Source organism: Callithrix jacchus, chromosome 11 (genome assembly GCF_049354715.1).
Source record: "Callithrix jacchus isolate 240 chromosome 11, calJac240_pri, whole genome shotgun sequence".
Classification (NCBI taxonomy): Eukaryota; Metazoa; Chordata; class Mammalia; order Primates; family Cebidae; genus Callithrix; species Callithrix jacchus.
This window is the reverse complement of record NC_133512.1, coordinates 82,320,924-82,335,763: the sequence shown is the minus strand read 5'-3', so window position 1 is coordinate 82,335,763 and position 14,840 is coordinate 82,320,924. Positions and strand designations below refer to the sequence as shown.

Sequence of the window (14,840 nt, the reverse complement as noted above, 5' to 3'; positions counted from 1 at the left end):
TCATTTTGTTTTAGTAAAGCTAATAAGCTTTTATGAATTCATTAATCAATATCATATATATATATATATATATATATATTTTTTTTTTTTTTTTTTTTTTTTTTTGAGATGGAGTGTGGCTCTGAAGCCCAGGCTGGAGTGCAGTGGCGCAATCTCGGCTCACTGCAACCTTCACCTCTTGGGTCCTGGTTGAAGCAATTCTCCTACCTCAGCCCCCTAAGTAGCTGGGATTACAGGCACAAGCTACCATGCCCAGCTAATTTTTGTATTTTTTAGTAGAGATGGGTTTTCACCATGTCAGCCAATCTGGTCTTGAACTCCTGACCTCGTGATCTGCCCACCTCAGCCTCCCAAAGTGCTGCGATTACAAGCATGAGTCACTGTGCCCAGCCAATATCCTCAATATTTTTAATAGATACAAAATGCACTAACTTTTAGAAACTAGGATGAAGGGAGGAAATGCCCAAGGTCACTTAATATACTTTTATCCACTTGAAACTTCCTAGTTGATCTAGTTTAGAAATACACATTTTACTGGATAATACTTTTACATCAGATTTGGTCATTGATGTTTACCTCAGAAGTGTTGAAATTCTTCCATATGCTAGAAACGTTTTTTTCCATTCCACTGATGACGGTTGGAGGGAGACACATGTACTTCAGTGACTTGTCAGTTTTTAAACTTAAAGCTATAGTATTTTAAAATCTGATCATTATATCCCTTAGCAACCTGTGAGCAATTTTTCAACCCTATGAGACCTAGAACTGCTTACGTTTTCACTGTTATTTTTAACCATAAATCATCTGACTAATAGACATTTAGTTGTGTGTGTTTAATATATTTTATAATTCTAAAATTAACATAACAGCTTATCTGTAGTATTAAAAGTGCTTTTATAATGATTCTTTACATAAAGAAAGTTTAACCTTTGTTCTGAGTAAGTAAATATTTGAATCCTTTAGTGTATTTGTAGCTCATACAAATGGGAGAAGCGAATTCTAAGTTATCTTCTGCTCTCCCCTCAGTCCTGGAGTTTTTGCAAGCAGGGCTATGAGCACGGAATGAATCCGTGGCTCTGCTAGTTGATGCTTCAGCCCTAGTTCTGTGAAGTCTGGTTTGGAACATAGAAACAAAATCAAAAGGTTTTGTTGTCTAAAGTTAAAAAAAAAATTCCACAGGTCAACAAGGCAAGGTTTCTCTTCTTTTCTGTGAGACAGCAGTGGTTCCTGGGGACGGAAAGGCTTGGAGCTCTTGCCTGAAACTTTGAGTCATGCTGCCTATCTCCAGTGCATACAGAGCACTGAACACATCATGCCACTCATATAATTAAAATTTAGTTTTAAAGTATTTTCAATTGTGGTAAAATACATATAAAATGTACATCTTGGCTGGGTGTGGTGGCTCACACTTGTAATCCCGGCACTGTGGGAGGCTGAGGCAGGTGGATCACATGAGGTCAGGAGTTTAAGACCAGCCTGGCAAACATGATGAAACTCTGTTTCTACTAAAAATATAAAAATTAGCTGAGTATGGTGGCATATGCCTATAATCCTAGCTACTCGGGATGCTGAGGCAGGAGAATCACTTGAACCTGGGAGGCAGAAGTTGCAGTGAGCCAAGATTGCGCCATTACACCCCAGTATGGGGGATAGAGCAAAACTGTCTTAAAAATGAAAATAAAAGTAAATGTACATCTTAACCATTTTTCAGGGCACAGCTCAGTGATGTTAAGATATTAAGTATATTCACTGTCTCTGTGAATGAGCAAGACTCTGTCTCAAAAATGAAAATAAAAGTAAATGTACATCTTAACCATTTTTCAGGGCACAGCTCAGTGATATTAAGATATTAAGTATATTCACATTGCAATGCAACTATCACCACCATCCATCTCTAGAACTCTTTTCATCTTGTAAAACTGAAACTCAATATGCAATAAACAATAACTTCTCATTCCCCTGTCTCCCCAGCCCTGGTACCACCATTCTACTTTCTGTCTGTATGAATTTAACTACTTTGGGTACCTCACATAATTGGAATCATATGGAATTTGTCTTTTTGTAACTGGCTTATTTTACTTAGTAGATTGTCCTCAAGATTCATTCATGTTGTAATGTATCAAAATTTTCCTTTTTAAGGCCGAATAATAAGCCGTTGTATGGATATACCACATTTTCTTTTTCTTTATTCATCCATTCCTCAGTGAACATTTGGGTTGCTTTTGCCTTTTGTCTATTGTGAATCATGCTGCTATGAAAGTGAGCGTACAAATACTCTGAGATCTGGCTTTCAGTTCTTTTGGGTATATAGCCAGAAGTGGAATTGCTGGATCATATGGTAATTCTATTATTATTTTTTTGAGGGATCTCCCCCCCACAACTGTTATCCATGCTGCTGTAACATTTTACATTCTCACCAATAGAGCACACACATTCTACTTTCTCCATTTTCTCTCCAGCATTTGTCATTTCCTGATTTTTTGATAGTGGTCATCCTAATGGATGTAAGGTGGTATCTCATTGTGGTTTTGGTGAAATAATTTATTTTTGGAGCATAGAGGCCAACTAGTAATAAGTAAACACCTTTTCTTAAATATGGTATTCCTCAGCAGTTTCATTTTCTAAGTTGAAGGACTAAAAAATGTGTTATCAAGAGCTGAGGTGGGGGAAGTCAAATATTTTCCCCCAAAACTACCCATCTGTGCCCCTACTTCCAAGAACAGAGAAAAAGGTTAGTGTTTACCAGTATGTTCCAGCTTTGGCTTTTATTTTTCTTCAAGGTTTTTTCTATTTTTAAATGAACTAACATTCTTACTAAATATAAAGTGGGCTCTTTGTTCCACATTTGCAAACACAGTGTCTTGTAACTGCTGTAGAAAAAAAATCAATACTTTCCTAGCAGGCTGTTCTGTGTGCATAAATATAAAACTCCAACAGCCCAAGTAGCAGGTGCCCTAAATACTTCAAAACAAGACCATGTGGCCAAGAATTAGAGATGGCGAAAGTATACTGAATCTGTGGTTTAAAAGGAAATTATTTAAATGAAGTTTATTTTGCTGTTGCTGTACATAGTTCAAAATTGCTTTGCTGGTTCAGTGGGAATTAATTTTCTGTGGTCGAAGAGCCTGTTCAGGTTTGCAGATTCCTTGTTCCAAAAGTATGTTTTCAGCAAATAAGACTATTCTCATGCATTCCTGCACACTGACTTAAATATAGGTGTGGCTTCTCTGACCTTCTTACTGTCAATGGAAAAATCAAGGCTACAGAATGTAGTATATGGACCTTGTTTGAATTGTGATTGTAAGAAACCAGCTATAAATGACATATTTTAAAACCATCAAAGGAAATTTTAACATAGGCTGGGTTTTAAATTAATTTAAGGAATTATTATTTGTCTTTGTTAAGTGTGATAAAGGCATTCTGAATCTGTATTTGTAAGATGTCCTGTTAAAAATGCTTAATGATGTGTGTACAAGTAGACTTATACAATGTCTCAGACCTGCTTTAAAGTACTCTAGAAAAAGAAATAGTCAATGTGTTAGGTAAAATGAGAAGGACAAGAGTCTTGATAATTATTGAAGCCAGATGATGTATATATGGGAATTTCTTTTTTTTTTAAACTACTTTCTCTAGTTTTATGTACCTTTGAAATTTTTCATAGTAAAAACAAAATTTTTAAGAAGAAAATTTGATTGTATCCATAAGTGGGAGAGATTTTTTTAAGAGATTTAAAAGTACTCAAACAAGTGCATGCTAATATGGTCTTTATTATAAAGGCCATGAGATGCCAGGCTCCAAAATGACTTAAGATAGTAACATAGAAACACTGAATCTCATCTACCAACTCAGGCATGGGAGAACTATTCAGGCTGGCAGGAATGCATTTTCATTTTGTATTTCCTTTCTCTTCCATCCCCCTTTTCCCACACACACCCAAAAGCTGTTCAGCGGTTTATGTCTTACACAGTGTCAAGGCAGCAGAGAGGGCACAGCTGAGGCTCTGCTGGGGCTGGACTTTGAGCCCCTGTAGCCATCTCCTGGGGCAGGGTTATGGAACAAATGTAAGACCCATTAATCTCAGGGCTTGTGAGCCTTTGCCCCAACAGAAATTTTCTCCCTCCTTTCTCTTTCCACTGCCTCAATTTCCAGAACATCTTGATAAGCTGTTCAGTGGGTTTAGGCTTTTTTAAATGACAGTAAGAGTGATTGAGTTCAGGTTGCATCAGTTTTCCACCCTGACAGAAATAACTGAGGGAAGGAATTGCAACTGGTAACTGCTAGTTACCAGCTGGAATTGTATATGTTGATAGAATGAGGAAAATACAGGGAGAGCAATGAATTTATATTTCAGTGAGTTTGTCAGTCTTGAAAGCAGTTATTCTTTTGGAGGTAAATATACAATTAGATTAATAGGAAAGTTTCTTTTGAAGTGTTCTTGCTCTGATGAAAACTAAGCAGTCCTTTGGGAAAAACAAAGGTATATCTAGGTCAAAAATAAAGGTAGGAATGTAAAAGGAGTTATGAGCCAAGTTTCTTTCATACATAATGGGTATGGATTAATAATTTAGAGATAGTGATGATACAGCTCCAATAAATGGAAGAGATAGCTCCAATAAATGGAAGAACACCAGGGTTTTTGGTCTTGTGCCAATGTAGATAAAATGACATGGATATACGAGGAGTGGTTTTAAGGAGCGAAAAGTTTAATAGGTAAGAAAGAAGGAAAAAGAAAACAGCTCTCCTATACAGAGACAGAGGGGGGAGGCTTGAAACAAAGACAAACCCCATGAGCGGCAGGAAAATGGTAGGTTATATCAGAGGCTAGAAGAGGCAGTGTTTGATTTGCATGGGCCCAGGGTATTGGTTTGACCAGGTGTGTCATTCACATAGCCCATGAAAAACCTGGCCCTCCCATTTTAGTTCTTTAATATGCAAATATGGGTTGCCATGATGTTCTGAACAGATGGTATTATCCAGAGGTGGCCATAACACTTGGCACAGGTAGTGACAAGGAGAAGGCAGGAATTGCCGTATTGGCCATGTCAGATGGGCCTGGTTTTTAATTGCTGGTGTTTGCAGATCAAAGCTTGCCAGCCTGGCTCTTTAAGCCACCTTTTCTGTTAGAGAAGAAATGTTTTGGGTGGTTGCTTTTAATTACAAGAAAATTTTCACCATAACCTTTACCATTACTATCTGCCTAAAAGTTGTTTCTTAATAACTCACGTATTATTTCCCCTTTAAAGAGAAGTAAACGTCACTGCTCTTAGGGGGTGTTGGATGATGATTCTTTCTGGCTGCTTCCTGTTGAAAAGGAGTGTCATGTAGGGGAACAGCAGTTGGGCCTTCTCCTGAGGATGATTTAAGGGTTTTGGGAAGAATGGGGTGACTATGTTTGGCTTTGTCTGTAGCACAACTCCACTGTTTAGAGTTTGATTACCTTTAGACTAGAAAAGATAAATTTTACAAGAAGGTTTAACATAGAGGGTTAGAATATGAGTATTAAGATTACCACCATTAGTGGGAGTCCTATAGACCATAACTGACACCTGCTTATTACACCAATGGATGGCAAAACTTGTTTGCCTTTACTAGATGTCACTGTACATTACCAGAAACATTAATATAAAAGTAACAGTTTTCTTGAGGTAAAGCATATATTTCCCCCTTGACTTGCCATTAGAGAGTAACTTTAGGCTTAGGCTATTTTTATAACTTGCAAGGTGATTGGGAGAGATATGTTATTGGTTGGCTAAAATAACTTTAGCATTAATTTTGACAATTTCTTTTCTTTAATTATTACATTTTTTATAACTTCTACAGATCCTACAGCATACTTAAACTTTCTGACTTGTTCTACACATCTTTTCATTAAACAACCGATTATTTTTTTTTAGGATAACTATTACCGTACAAAATTTTTCTGTATATAAAATCTTTTTTTTATAACCTTCTTTTCCTAGCTTAAAGTGCATTATATTATCAACCTCTAGTAAAAAGTCCTGTTAAACTTAGTAATAGTAAAACTTTTATACTTTTTATCCATAACTATTACTTTTGCTATAAGCAAAACAACCTTAAGTCTTTCCTGCAGTTATTAATCCTGTTATAAGGATGACAGTCAGGCAGAATGTTAAAGCAATTCGAATTTTACAACCAGAATTCCACAGTGTGGGTGCCACAGTGTATGGTTTTATTGCAAATAATAGCAGGACTATAACAATTCCCACAAGAGCAGTAAAGTAAATAATTTCCGTTTAAAATTATTTTTTTACTTGCCAAGATAAAATATTCTCCTTTGTGTATTTATAAGTTACAAATGAAATCCCATGTGTAATAAAAATTTGCTTGCAAATATGAGTTGAAAAGAAGTTTTACTATTTGGTGTTGAACTTTGAGAGGAAAGGGTAGATATAATGAAACATATCTGGTGAGGTAGGAATGGGATTAAGATGAGTAGCCCTCGGTTACTTATTTTTTATGAGTTTTAGCTTAAGATTTTTTATTTCTTTACATTGACATTTAGGACATTCCTCTGGGCTGTCAGGGGTAGCTCCCTTAGTTTTTTAGGCTTTGACTTGAGTGTGATGTATCCAGAAGTTGATTTCTATAAATTTTATTGCTATGGGTGTTGAAAGAAAACCAGTGTGGGGCCATTTTCAGGTTGGCTTAGGGAAGGGGAGAGAGACGAGAGTTTTTGCTAATACTAAATGTCCTGGGTTGAATAAAGGTGGCTTTATTTTCTGGGGTTGGGCTTCTGCTAGTTGTGTCAAATTTTGTTGGAAGTGATAGAGAGGTTACATGCTTAACCAATTTAAAAGTGTTCTGCCAGAAAACAATACCTGAACATATCGATAAGTTTTATTCTTTCCCAAGTGAAAAGCTTGGTGAAGGATTTTAAGGACTTACCGTTGGCTGGAGGCTGGCAGATGGAGTTTGCCATTATTTGACTGTAGCAATTCTGAGGGCTGGAAAGTATGCCCTTGAGACGTGGTCTATTTTATTTCTGTGGGGAATACTGAAGTTTAATTTCTTTTATGGAGTCTTCCTGTATTAGAAGGGGTTTGAAGCATGTTGATGCCTTGAGGCTTCCTTGCCTTTGACTTAGCTGCCTGATTAGCTAATTTATTTCCTTTGGCAACCTCACTTGTTTCTTTTTGGTGTTCCTATAATGCATTCTTGCTATTTCTTGTGGAAGAAAGGCTGAGAATAATAACCAATTAATTTTCTGGTGATACTTTACAGGAGAATCATTAGTGGTAAGGGCATGTCTTTCCTTTCAAATGGCAGCATGAGCATGGAAAATTAGGAAAGCATACTTGGAGTTAGTATAAATGTTAGCTACCTTTCCTTTGCTTAATTCAAGTGCTCGTGTAAGTGCTATTAGCTTAGCGAATTGAGTGCTATGGCTGAGGAGAGACATTACTTAGAGTGACTACTGCTTATCCTGCCTTACGTATTTCTGGTTTTACTGGCCGTTAGCTAAGAGCTTTTTCTAGAGAACAGTAATTATGCCACATTACGTGGGGTGTAAACAGTTAAATTATTTCCTAGGGTTAACTTGGAGGCTTTTTTGACTAGTAGAGCTATTATGACAATGGCTTGGAAGCATGTGTAAATAATAAGTCCTCCTAACTGCAACTGAGGTTGAGAAAAAAATTGGATTAGAGTTTTTCCTGAGACACACCTTATGGTCTTCTCAGACCATAAGAGGAGAGGCCCGGATTCAAGAGGAAAAAAGAGAGACTGGCTGTAGTGTTTAGTTTATTGAGGTTTACTTTCCTTTCTTTCATTTTCAGAATTACCCAGGGCTCTATTCTATAATGGCAGTTTGAGCCACTGGAGCCAGGGCTTGAGCCCCGGGATCCGTTAGTTCTGCTGGACCTTCTGTGAGACTGGTCCTGAACCCAGTGACCTCCACCTCTGGGGGCACTTCTGTCTCCAGTGGTCTCCAGCACAGGCTGGACAGGGTTGAGTTGGCTTTTTCTTGCTGCCTGGCATTCCTTTTTAAAATGCCCTGGCTTGCCCCACTGATAGCAACTAACAAACGCACCTTGGAGATCCCGGACTTTGCAATCTTGCAAAGCTGCCGCTAGAGCCTTTGTCCTACTCCTGAGCTTTTCTTTCCCTTTGGGCCTCCTTCTTGTCCCTATTATAAAAGACCAAAGTGCCACCGTTAGGAGGTTTTCTAAGGTACTATCTGGTCCTATAGCTTGCTTTTGTAGTTTCCTTCCAATATTGAGAGCTGCCTATGTAATAAACTTGTTTTTTAAAAAGAGCTGTGCCTTGATTGAATTAGGGAATAAGGAGGTGTATTCTATTAGTGCCTTTCTCAACCTTATCATTAAAGCTACAGGATTCTTAGCTGGCTTTTGGTCTATTATAGACAAGTTAGAGTAATTGTTGGCCCTGGTTTTCCATAGGCCTTCTAAAATGCATATTAAAAAGTGTTTGTTTGTTTTATCATTTATTTCCTGAGTTATCAAGGTTTCAATCAGAGTTGTTTATAGGAATTGCTTCTCTCCCAATTGGGGATGATGTTTCTTTTTTTTTTTTTTTTTTGCTTTTCTTACTTGCTTTCTTCCCTTTTGGGGTATTGTGGGAGATATATTGCTCTTTCAAAATTCTTTGCTGCTTGCAGAGCTGCCTGCTTTTTAGCTGCCGTTAGAGTCTGGTTTAGAAGCAGTATAACATCCTTCCATGTAAGGTAAAATACTTGAATTAAATTTTGGAAAACTTCTATACACCTATTTGGATGTTTAGAAAATTGGCCTAAGTTTTCCTTTACTTGCCTACAGTTCTGTAATTAGAAGGGAACTTGAAGGGGCCCCAAATAAGGGGGATTTTTAAATGGTTCCTCTGGAAGTTGCTTTTTTGAATTTTGGGGAACTATTTTCCCTGGGCCTGCGCAATAAAATTTATAAAAGAACTGGGTTGAACTTACAGCATTTGCAAAGGTTTGGTAAAAATGCCATGTCATTGTGCAAAAGAAAGTGAGCTGCTTTTCTTTTTAAAGTTCTGAGGTTAAGGAAGTTCCAATGTTTTAGAGTGCGCTTCAGAGGGTGTAAGCTGAAGATAATTTATTACCAATTTAGAAAAAGAAGCAAGAGTGAAAGCATTGTTTTAGTCTTTTTCGTTTCCTGGTTTTGACCCAGAGTGGAGGAGAAGACAGGGAGCGTTCTCCAACTGTTTTCCCTTTCTGGTTTTTGGATCCCAGCATCATATTAAATGTGCCACCCATAGTTGAAGGCAGGATCCTGATAAACTAAGTGATGGGACTAAGCATGCCTGTCCGCCCTGTGTGATTTCCCCTTTGACTTCCTAAATTTATGATTTGCCTGGCTTTTTGAAAAATGGATCTTGGAGAGACTCTGTCACATTTGGGCAAGGATTCTTTCGCAGAGGCAATGTGCTAGATTGCTTGCTAGTACAGCCCATGCTAAAGCACTTACCCTTAAAAAAATGGTTCTGGTTAACTTCCGAACTTAAAATCCCCTTACTAATTAAATTAAGTTCCGTTTTAATAGGAAACACTGTAGGTGACTTAACAGAATGTAGAAACTGAATGGCCATTTATTTTGCTAATGGGATAATATTGAGACTAAAATTTGGCTACAGAATGTATCTTACTCCCAACTGCTGAAGGCAGAACTTTTCTGTTCACAGAAGTAGCAGTAGAAAAATGTAAAAAGGAAAAGTTGCAAAGCTGCAGTGTACTGCAGAGAACTAGCAGTGTGTCTTGTATTAGTGAGAAACAGTAACTTAAGAAAGAGGGAAGGATTGTGTGACTTCAGTGATATAAAGAGACTTTTTAGATGGGCACAAGTCTGTTGATTGTGTCCGGAGGTGTATTTCTGGCTAGACGCTCAAGGCACTTTGTCTGATGACTTTAACTCGCACTGACACTCAACCCAAGGTAAAATCAGACACTCCTGTGATAGAGCGGCACTCTCAGATGGTTGTGAGGTTTCTAGGGAGCACCCAATCCTAAGAATGAGGGACCTTCCAGATGCCCCAAGTTGCTGTGCCTATACCAGCTAAAGGACGAAGCAAGCATGTTGCCTCTAGAGATCAGGAGGACCTTGGTCCCCTAGGGCACTCAGGATGCAGGGCAAAGGCAAGAATATTCAGTTCCTAATGGAGGCAGATATCTGAGACAGCATCACAGACTGTGGTTGAGAAGTTGTTACAAAGCCCTCTAGGTATCTTCAAGTTAGAAGCTAGTTCAGGCCAGTGGCTTCTGTCAAGGGTACCTTTTCCAGGAGGATGGAAATTCCAACAGAATTCATGCTCATGAAGGTCTTAGCACAGAGCTTCCCATCTCCTCCTTGTCACTGTATTGATCTGCACAGGGTAGGCAGGATCCTGTTCAGAGGACCTTAACAGAGGGTACAGGTTCTTACATTCTAACTAGTATAGCAGAGCTCTGCTGATTATATTTGACAAAGTCAAAGATCAAAACATTCAAATTAAACTCATGTTAAAGAAATATATTGTCTCTGGGAGCCAGGAAGCCCACAAGTGGATCTGGCTTCAGGGATGACCATTTTCAAGAGGACGCACATCAGGGCTGGCCATTTCCCAGCTCTCATTTGTTCTGTGTGTTGACTTTGACCTCTGTGTACTCTCAGGCTGTTTTCACTCTGTGGGAAAATGGCTTCCATCAGCTTCAAGCCTATTTCCTCTTTTCAAAGTCCCTTTTAGAATGTCGCTCAGGGCCACAGATTGCTCCTGCTGGGTGATGTGCCTATCATGAACCAGTCCTTGGGGCCAGGGATGAAGCTGGGTTTGGTTCATTTGTTTGTTTGTTTAGAGATGTTTATGATACATGTTGCTCAGTTGGACTCAATTCCTGGGCTTCAATGATCCTCCTGCATCAGCCTCCTGAGTAGCTGGGACTACGAGGAGTGCCACTGCACCAGGCTGAGGCTGGATTTTTACAAGGCCCGGGTTATATGCCTACTCTTGAGGCTGAGGCAGTAGAGTGAGGATTTTCCAACCTCACCCAACCACATGAAATGATGGATGAATGTGGAACAAATGACACATGTGATTGCACTCTCTCATCAGAAAGAGAAAAAAAAAATCCCACTTCCTTTCCACCCATCAAGTTCCTGACTAATTGACTTTCTTGCATTTACTCTCAGACATCTTTAAGAAGAAAAATAGGCAATCCTCGCCAGCTCTTTGTTTCTCTCTCTCTTTTTACTTTTTAATTGTAAATTAAATTTGTAACAGGTCTCCACTTGCATTACTTTTCTGCCACATCTAAAGACCTGTAGTAAGTCCCATCCCTAGGATAGTGATTAAGAATTCATTGTAGAGCCAGCCTGCGTGAGTTCAAATGCTGGCCTCCCTAAATAACTAGTTGAGTGACTTTGCATGAGTTGCCTAACTTCCAAGGATTTTAACACCCAGAGCAGGGCCTGCCATAGGGAGTGCTTACAAGTACCAGATGTTATTAAAGAATCACTGCATTTGACAGCCTTGCCCCTCTTTGCTTCTGAAAGACTTCTCTGTCATTCCCCATCACCACTTTCTTATTTCTCCTTCCCTACCCCACACCCTGTCACTTTAGTCGGCTCCTCTCTTGTCCCAGCATGTATGTGCTCAGGCTCTCCGGCTCCTTTTGCTCCCCGTATGTTTTGCCACAGGTTTCCTCCATGTAATTTCATTCACACCGTTTATCACTGAAGATTCTGAAATAGTCCATCTCCAGCCCAGACCTCAGTCCTGAGCCCCAAACCAGGCTCTTTGACACTTGCTACAGTAGTCAGTGTTAGAAGTACCCCAAACTGAAGTCATGGTCTTGCTCTCATCATAAATTGGCTCCTGCTCCTATAAATTTGATATCATTTAATAGCAGTTTTTACTCTCACTCACCCTCTGGCCCCTTTTCCCCATTACCATGGCTGCTGCTTTTAGACCAATACTTATCATAGTTACTTGGATAGCTTAATTGGCCCTCCAGCATCTGTCTCCCCACTGCAGCCCATCTTCCACTTATGGAGAGCTATGGAACATAACTCTCCCAGTTATGTTCTTACAAAATAAAGCTCTAATTGGCCACCACCACCCACAGCTGAACTGCCTAACTCCCCCTTCCTCTCAGCTTGGCTTATAAACCAAGCCACCCTCATTGCCAACACTTCCCTCACCCAGCCCTGACCCCTGCCACATTGAACTTCTGAGCATGACACACCATGCCTGGCTAACTTTTTGTATTTTTTGTAGAGATGAGTTTTCACCATGTTTCCCAGGCCGGTCTTAAACTCCTTAAGCCCACGTGATCCTCCTGCCTTGGCCTTCCAAAGTGCTGTGACTACAGGAGTGAACCACTGCGCCCAGCCCATTGTTTTTTCTTGATACTAGATTTATAGCTTAGCAATTGCCCAAATACCCATTGTGATTTAGCTATTTCCAAGTATTCCTCTGAATACAGTGTTCAAAACACACTAGGCATTCTTATGTCTTGAGTCACTAAATGAATATAATGACTGAATGAATTAATAAAATGGTAATACAGCAAACACATACTATATAAAATAAGGTCCAGTTTTATGATCTTGACATTCCCCAAACTTTCCAAACTATCTATTAAATGAATACTTTGTTCCTTATCAAAACATGTACAAGAAAGGAGTCACCCCTACTGCTTTGTCTCTCCTTGTGTTTATAGTAATTTTCAGTACTTAAAAATTCAGATCATTGCTTTGACTGCTGTAATGCCTTTTTGAGGGAAGTTGATGTATAGAGACAGGAGATACCATGAACTCTCTGGCTTACAGACTGTAGGGAAGTTTTTCTAAATTCTCTTCTCTCACGTTGGTAGCACATGCAGCATTGCAACATGACCCCTCAAATCTAAAACATTCAGCTATGTGTGGTAACAGTGACCCTTCTGTGTCATTGAGAGAGAGGAAAGTTTTGTCATGATAGAAATGCTCATACTCTTGAGGATATTAGAGAGTGAATACTTGAGGATAGAATTAATCAAACAACTCTCCTTGATTCTTGATATTTTAGCCTAAAGGAAAAAATAATACAGAGTTTAGCTTTGAAATGTTTCAACAGTTTCACTGATTGTCCAGAAGTCATTGTGTGCCCACTTTCCTCATGTTTTCATCTATTGCCAGTGATACTTTCTGTGTCAAGATCTGAAAAACTTGCTATTGACTCAGTCACACCCTTGCTAATGTTCCAAAGCACTGAAAATAAGGCAATTATGTAGAGATAAGGGCTACATTCCAAAGACAGTGGATGTTTCCCACAGCACTTCCAATCACAAAAAAAAAAAACAGTGAATTCATAAACATGCACATGTTTTCCCAACTCTCATTCATCTCAGTCATTACTTTTTCTCCTCCCCAGATGCTTCCATGTTCACTTTACTTAAAAACCCCTCTAAAGTCATTTATACTGTACCTATGTGCTATGAATCTATAGTGTTACTGGAAAATTACCCTCCTTCATGAAGCCAGCTGTCTTTCTGCTCAGCCTCCCAACTTGTAAGTTCTAGGTGAATGCTCTCATATGCTTTCAGCCATGATGCTGAAGGTTAGCTCTTGAGTATATTTTTCATAGCATGCAATAGTCATGTAATAGATATAGAAACTTAGGAAATTTAACAAAGAAGATTAGCATAATAGACTTAACACTCACCTGCTGCATGAAATCATCTGTGTTCATACGATTCCCCACCTTCCTTTCCTCTGAATTATCAGTACCATACCTTTTAGCACTTGGTAGTATTGTGGGTTCACTATTGTTACATTTTTGTCTTTTCAGAAAATGTTTATATTCTCTTGGGGGGGACCACTATTTCAATTTTTATTTAGGCTGTGTATTTATTATGTTAAGAAAAAACACAAGGGGCCCAGCCCAGTGGCTCATGCCTGTAATCCCAGTACTTTGAGAGGCTGAGGCAGGTGGATGGCCTGAGCCCAGGAGTTCAAGACCATACTTGGCAATGGGGTGAGACCCCATACCTTTTTTAAATAAAACAAAAACCACTCAAGAAAAATTATACAGATAAGAACCACTTTTTTTCATATACAAAAAACACCCATAATCTCACCATCCAGAGACAACCTCTGTGGTTAACATTAGATAATGCTCTAGACTAAGATATATACGTGTGTGTGTGCATGTGTGTGTGTGCATGTGTGTGTGTGGGTGTATGTATTTTAATGAGAAATGTTCCTATAAATACTGTATTGCACCTGCGCTTTGCTTTTTCACTTAAGTATATTGAAAAACTTCACCTATATTATCTTTCTTCAGATTTATTCTTAACTCTCACATAAAAATTTTAATGTATGCATGTATAATAATGTACATAGCCAATTCCTGATGATTTATATCATTTTAATTGTATCTCATGGGTTATTTTCTTATATTTTCTTGCTTGAGGAGACAACTATAATTGAATATACTTGTGGCAATTGTTTTACACAAATTTTATATTAATTTTCTGAAATCATATTAAGATTGAATATATTGAAACTCAGATATTTTTCTTACTTTAGGAGAGCACAAGCTTCACTTTATCCCTGCCCTGATTGGCCCCTTCCTAGAAGTGACCTTGATACCCCAGCCAGATCTTCGAAATGTCATGATTCCAATTTTTCATGATATGATGGACTGGGAGCAGAGGCGGAGTGGCAACTTTAAACAGGTAGGCAGAAGTGCTCCTCAGAAGATGTGGAAGAGTTTCAGCTCTTCTGAAGCATCTATGACCTTCCAGATTCTACTCCAAGTTGGGAAGTGAACACTGGGGCATCAGACCTGGATTCCAGCCTGGCCTGTCCACTCCTAAGCCACACAGCCATGGATACTTCTCA

At 38.8% G+C, this 14,840-nt stretch overlaps 1 protein-coding gene across 7 annotated transcripts in view; it reads left to right on the top strand.

Moving 5' to 3' along the window:
* DOCK4 (dedicator of cytokinesis 4) overlaps positions 1-14,840 on the top strand; it is a 487,797-nt gene that overhangs the window by 409,106 nt on the left and 63,851 nt on the right. For all 7 annotated transcript variants that reach the window (XM_078343204.1, XM_078343205.1, XM_002751762.7 and 4 more), the window contains exon 31: positions 14,526-14,674. In XM_078343204.1, the coding sequence (XP_078199330.1) occupies positions 14,526-14,674 (149 nt within the window). The remainder of the gene's footprint in view (positions 1-14,525; positions 14,675-14,840) is intronic.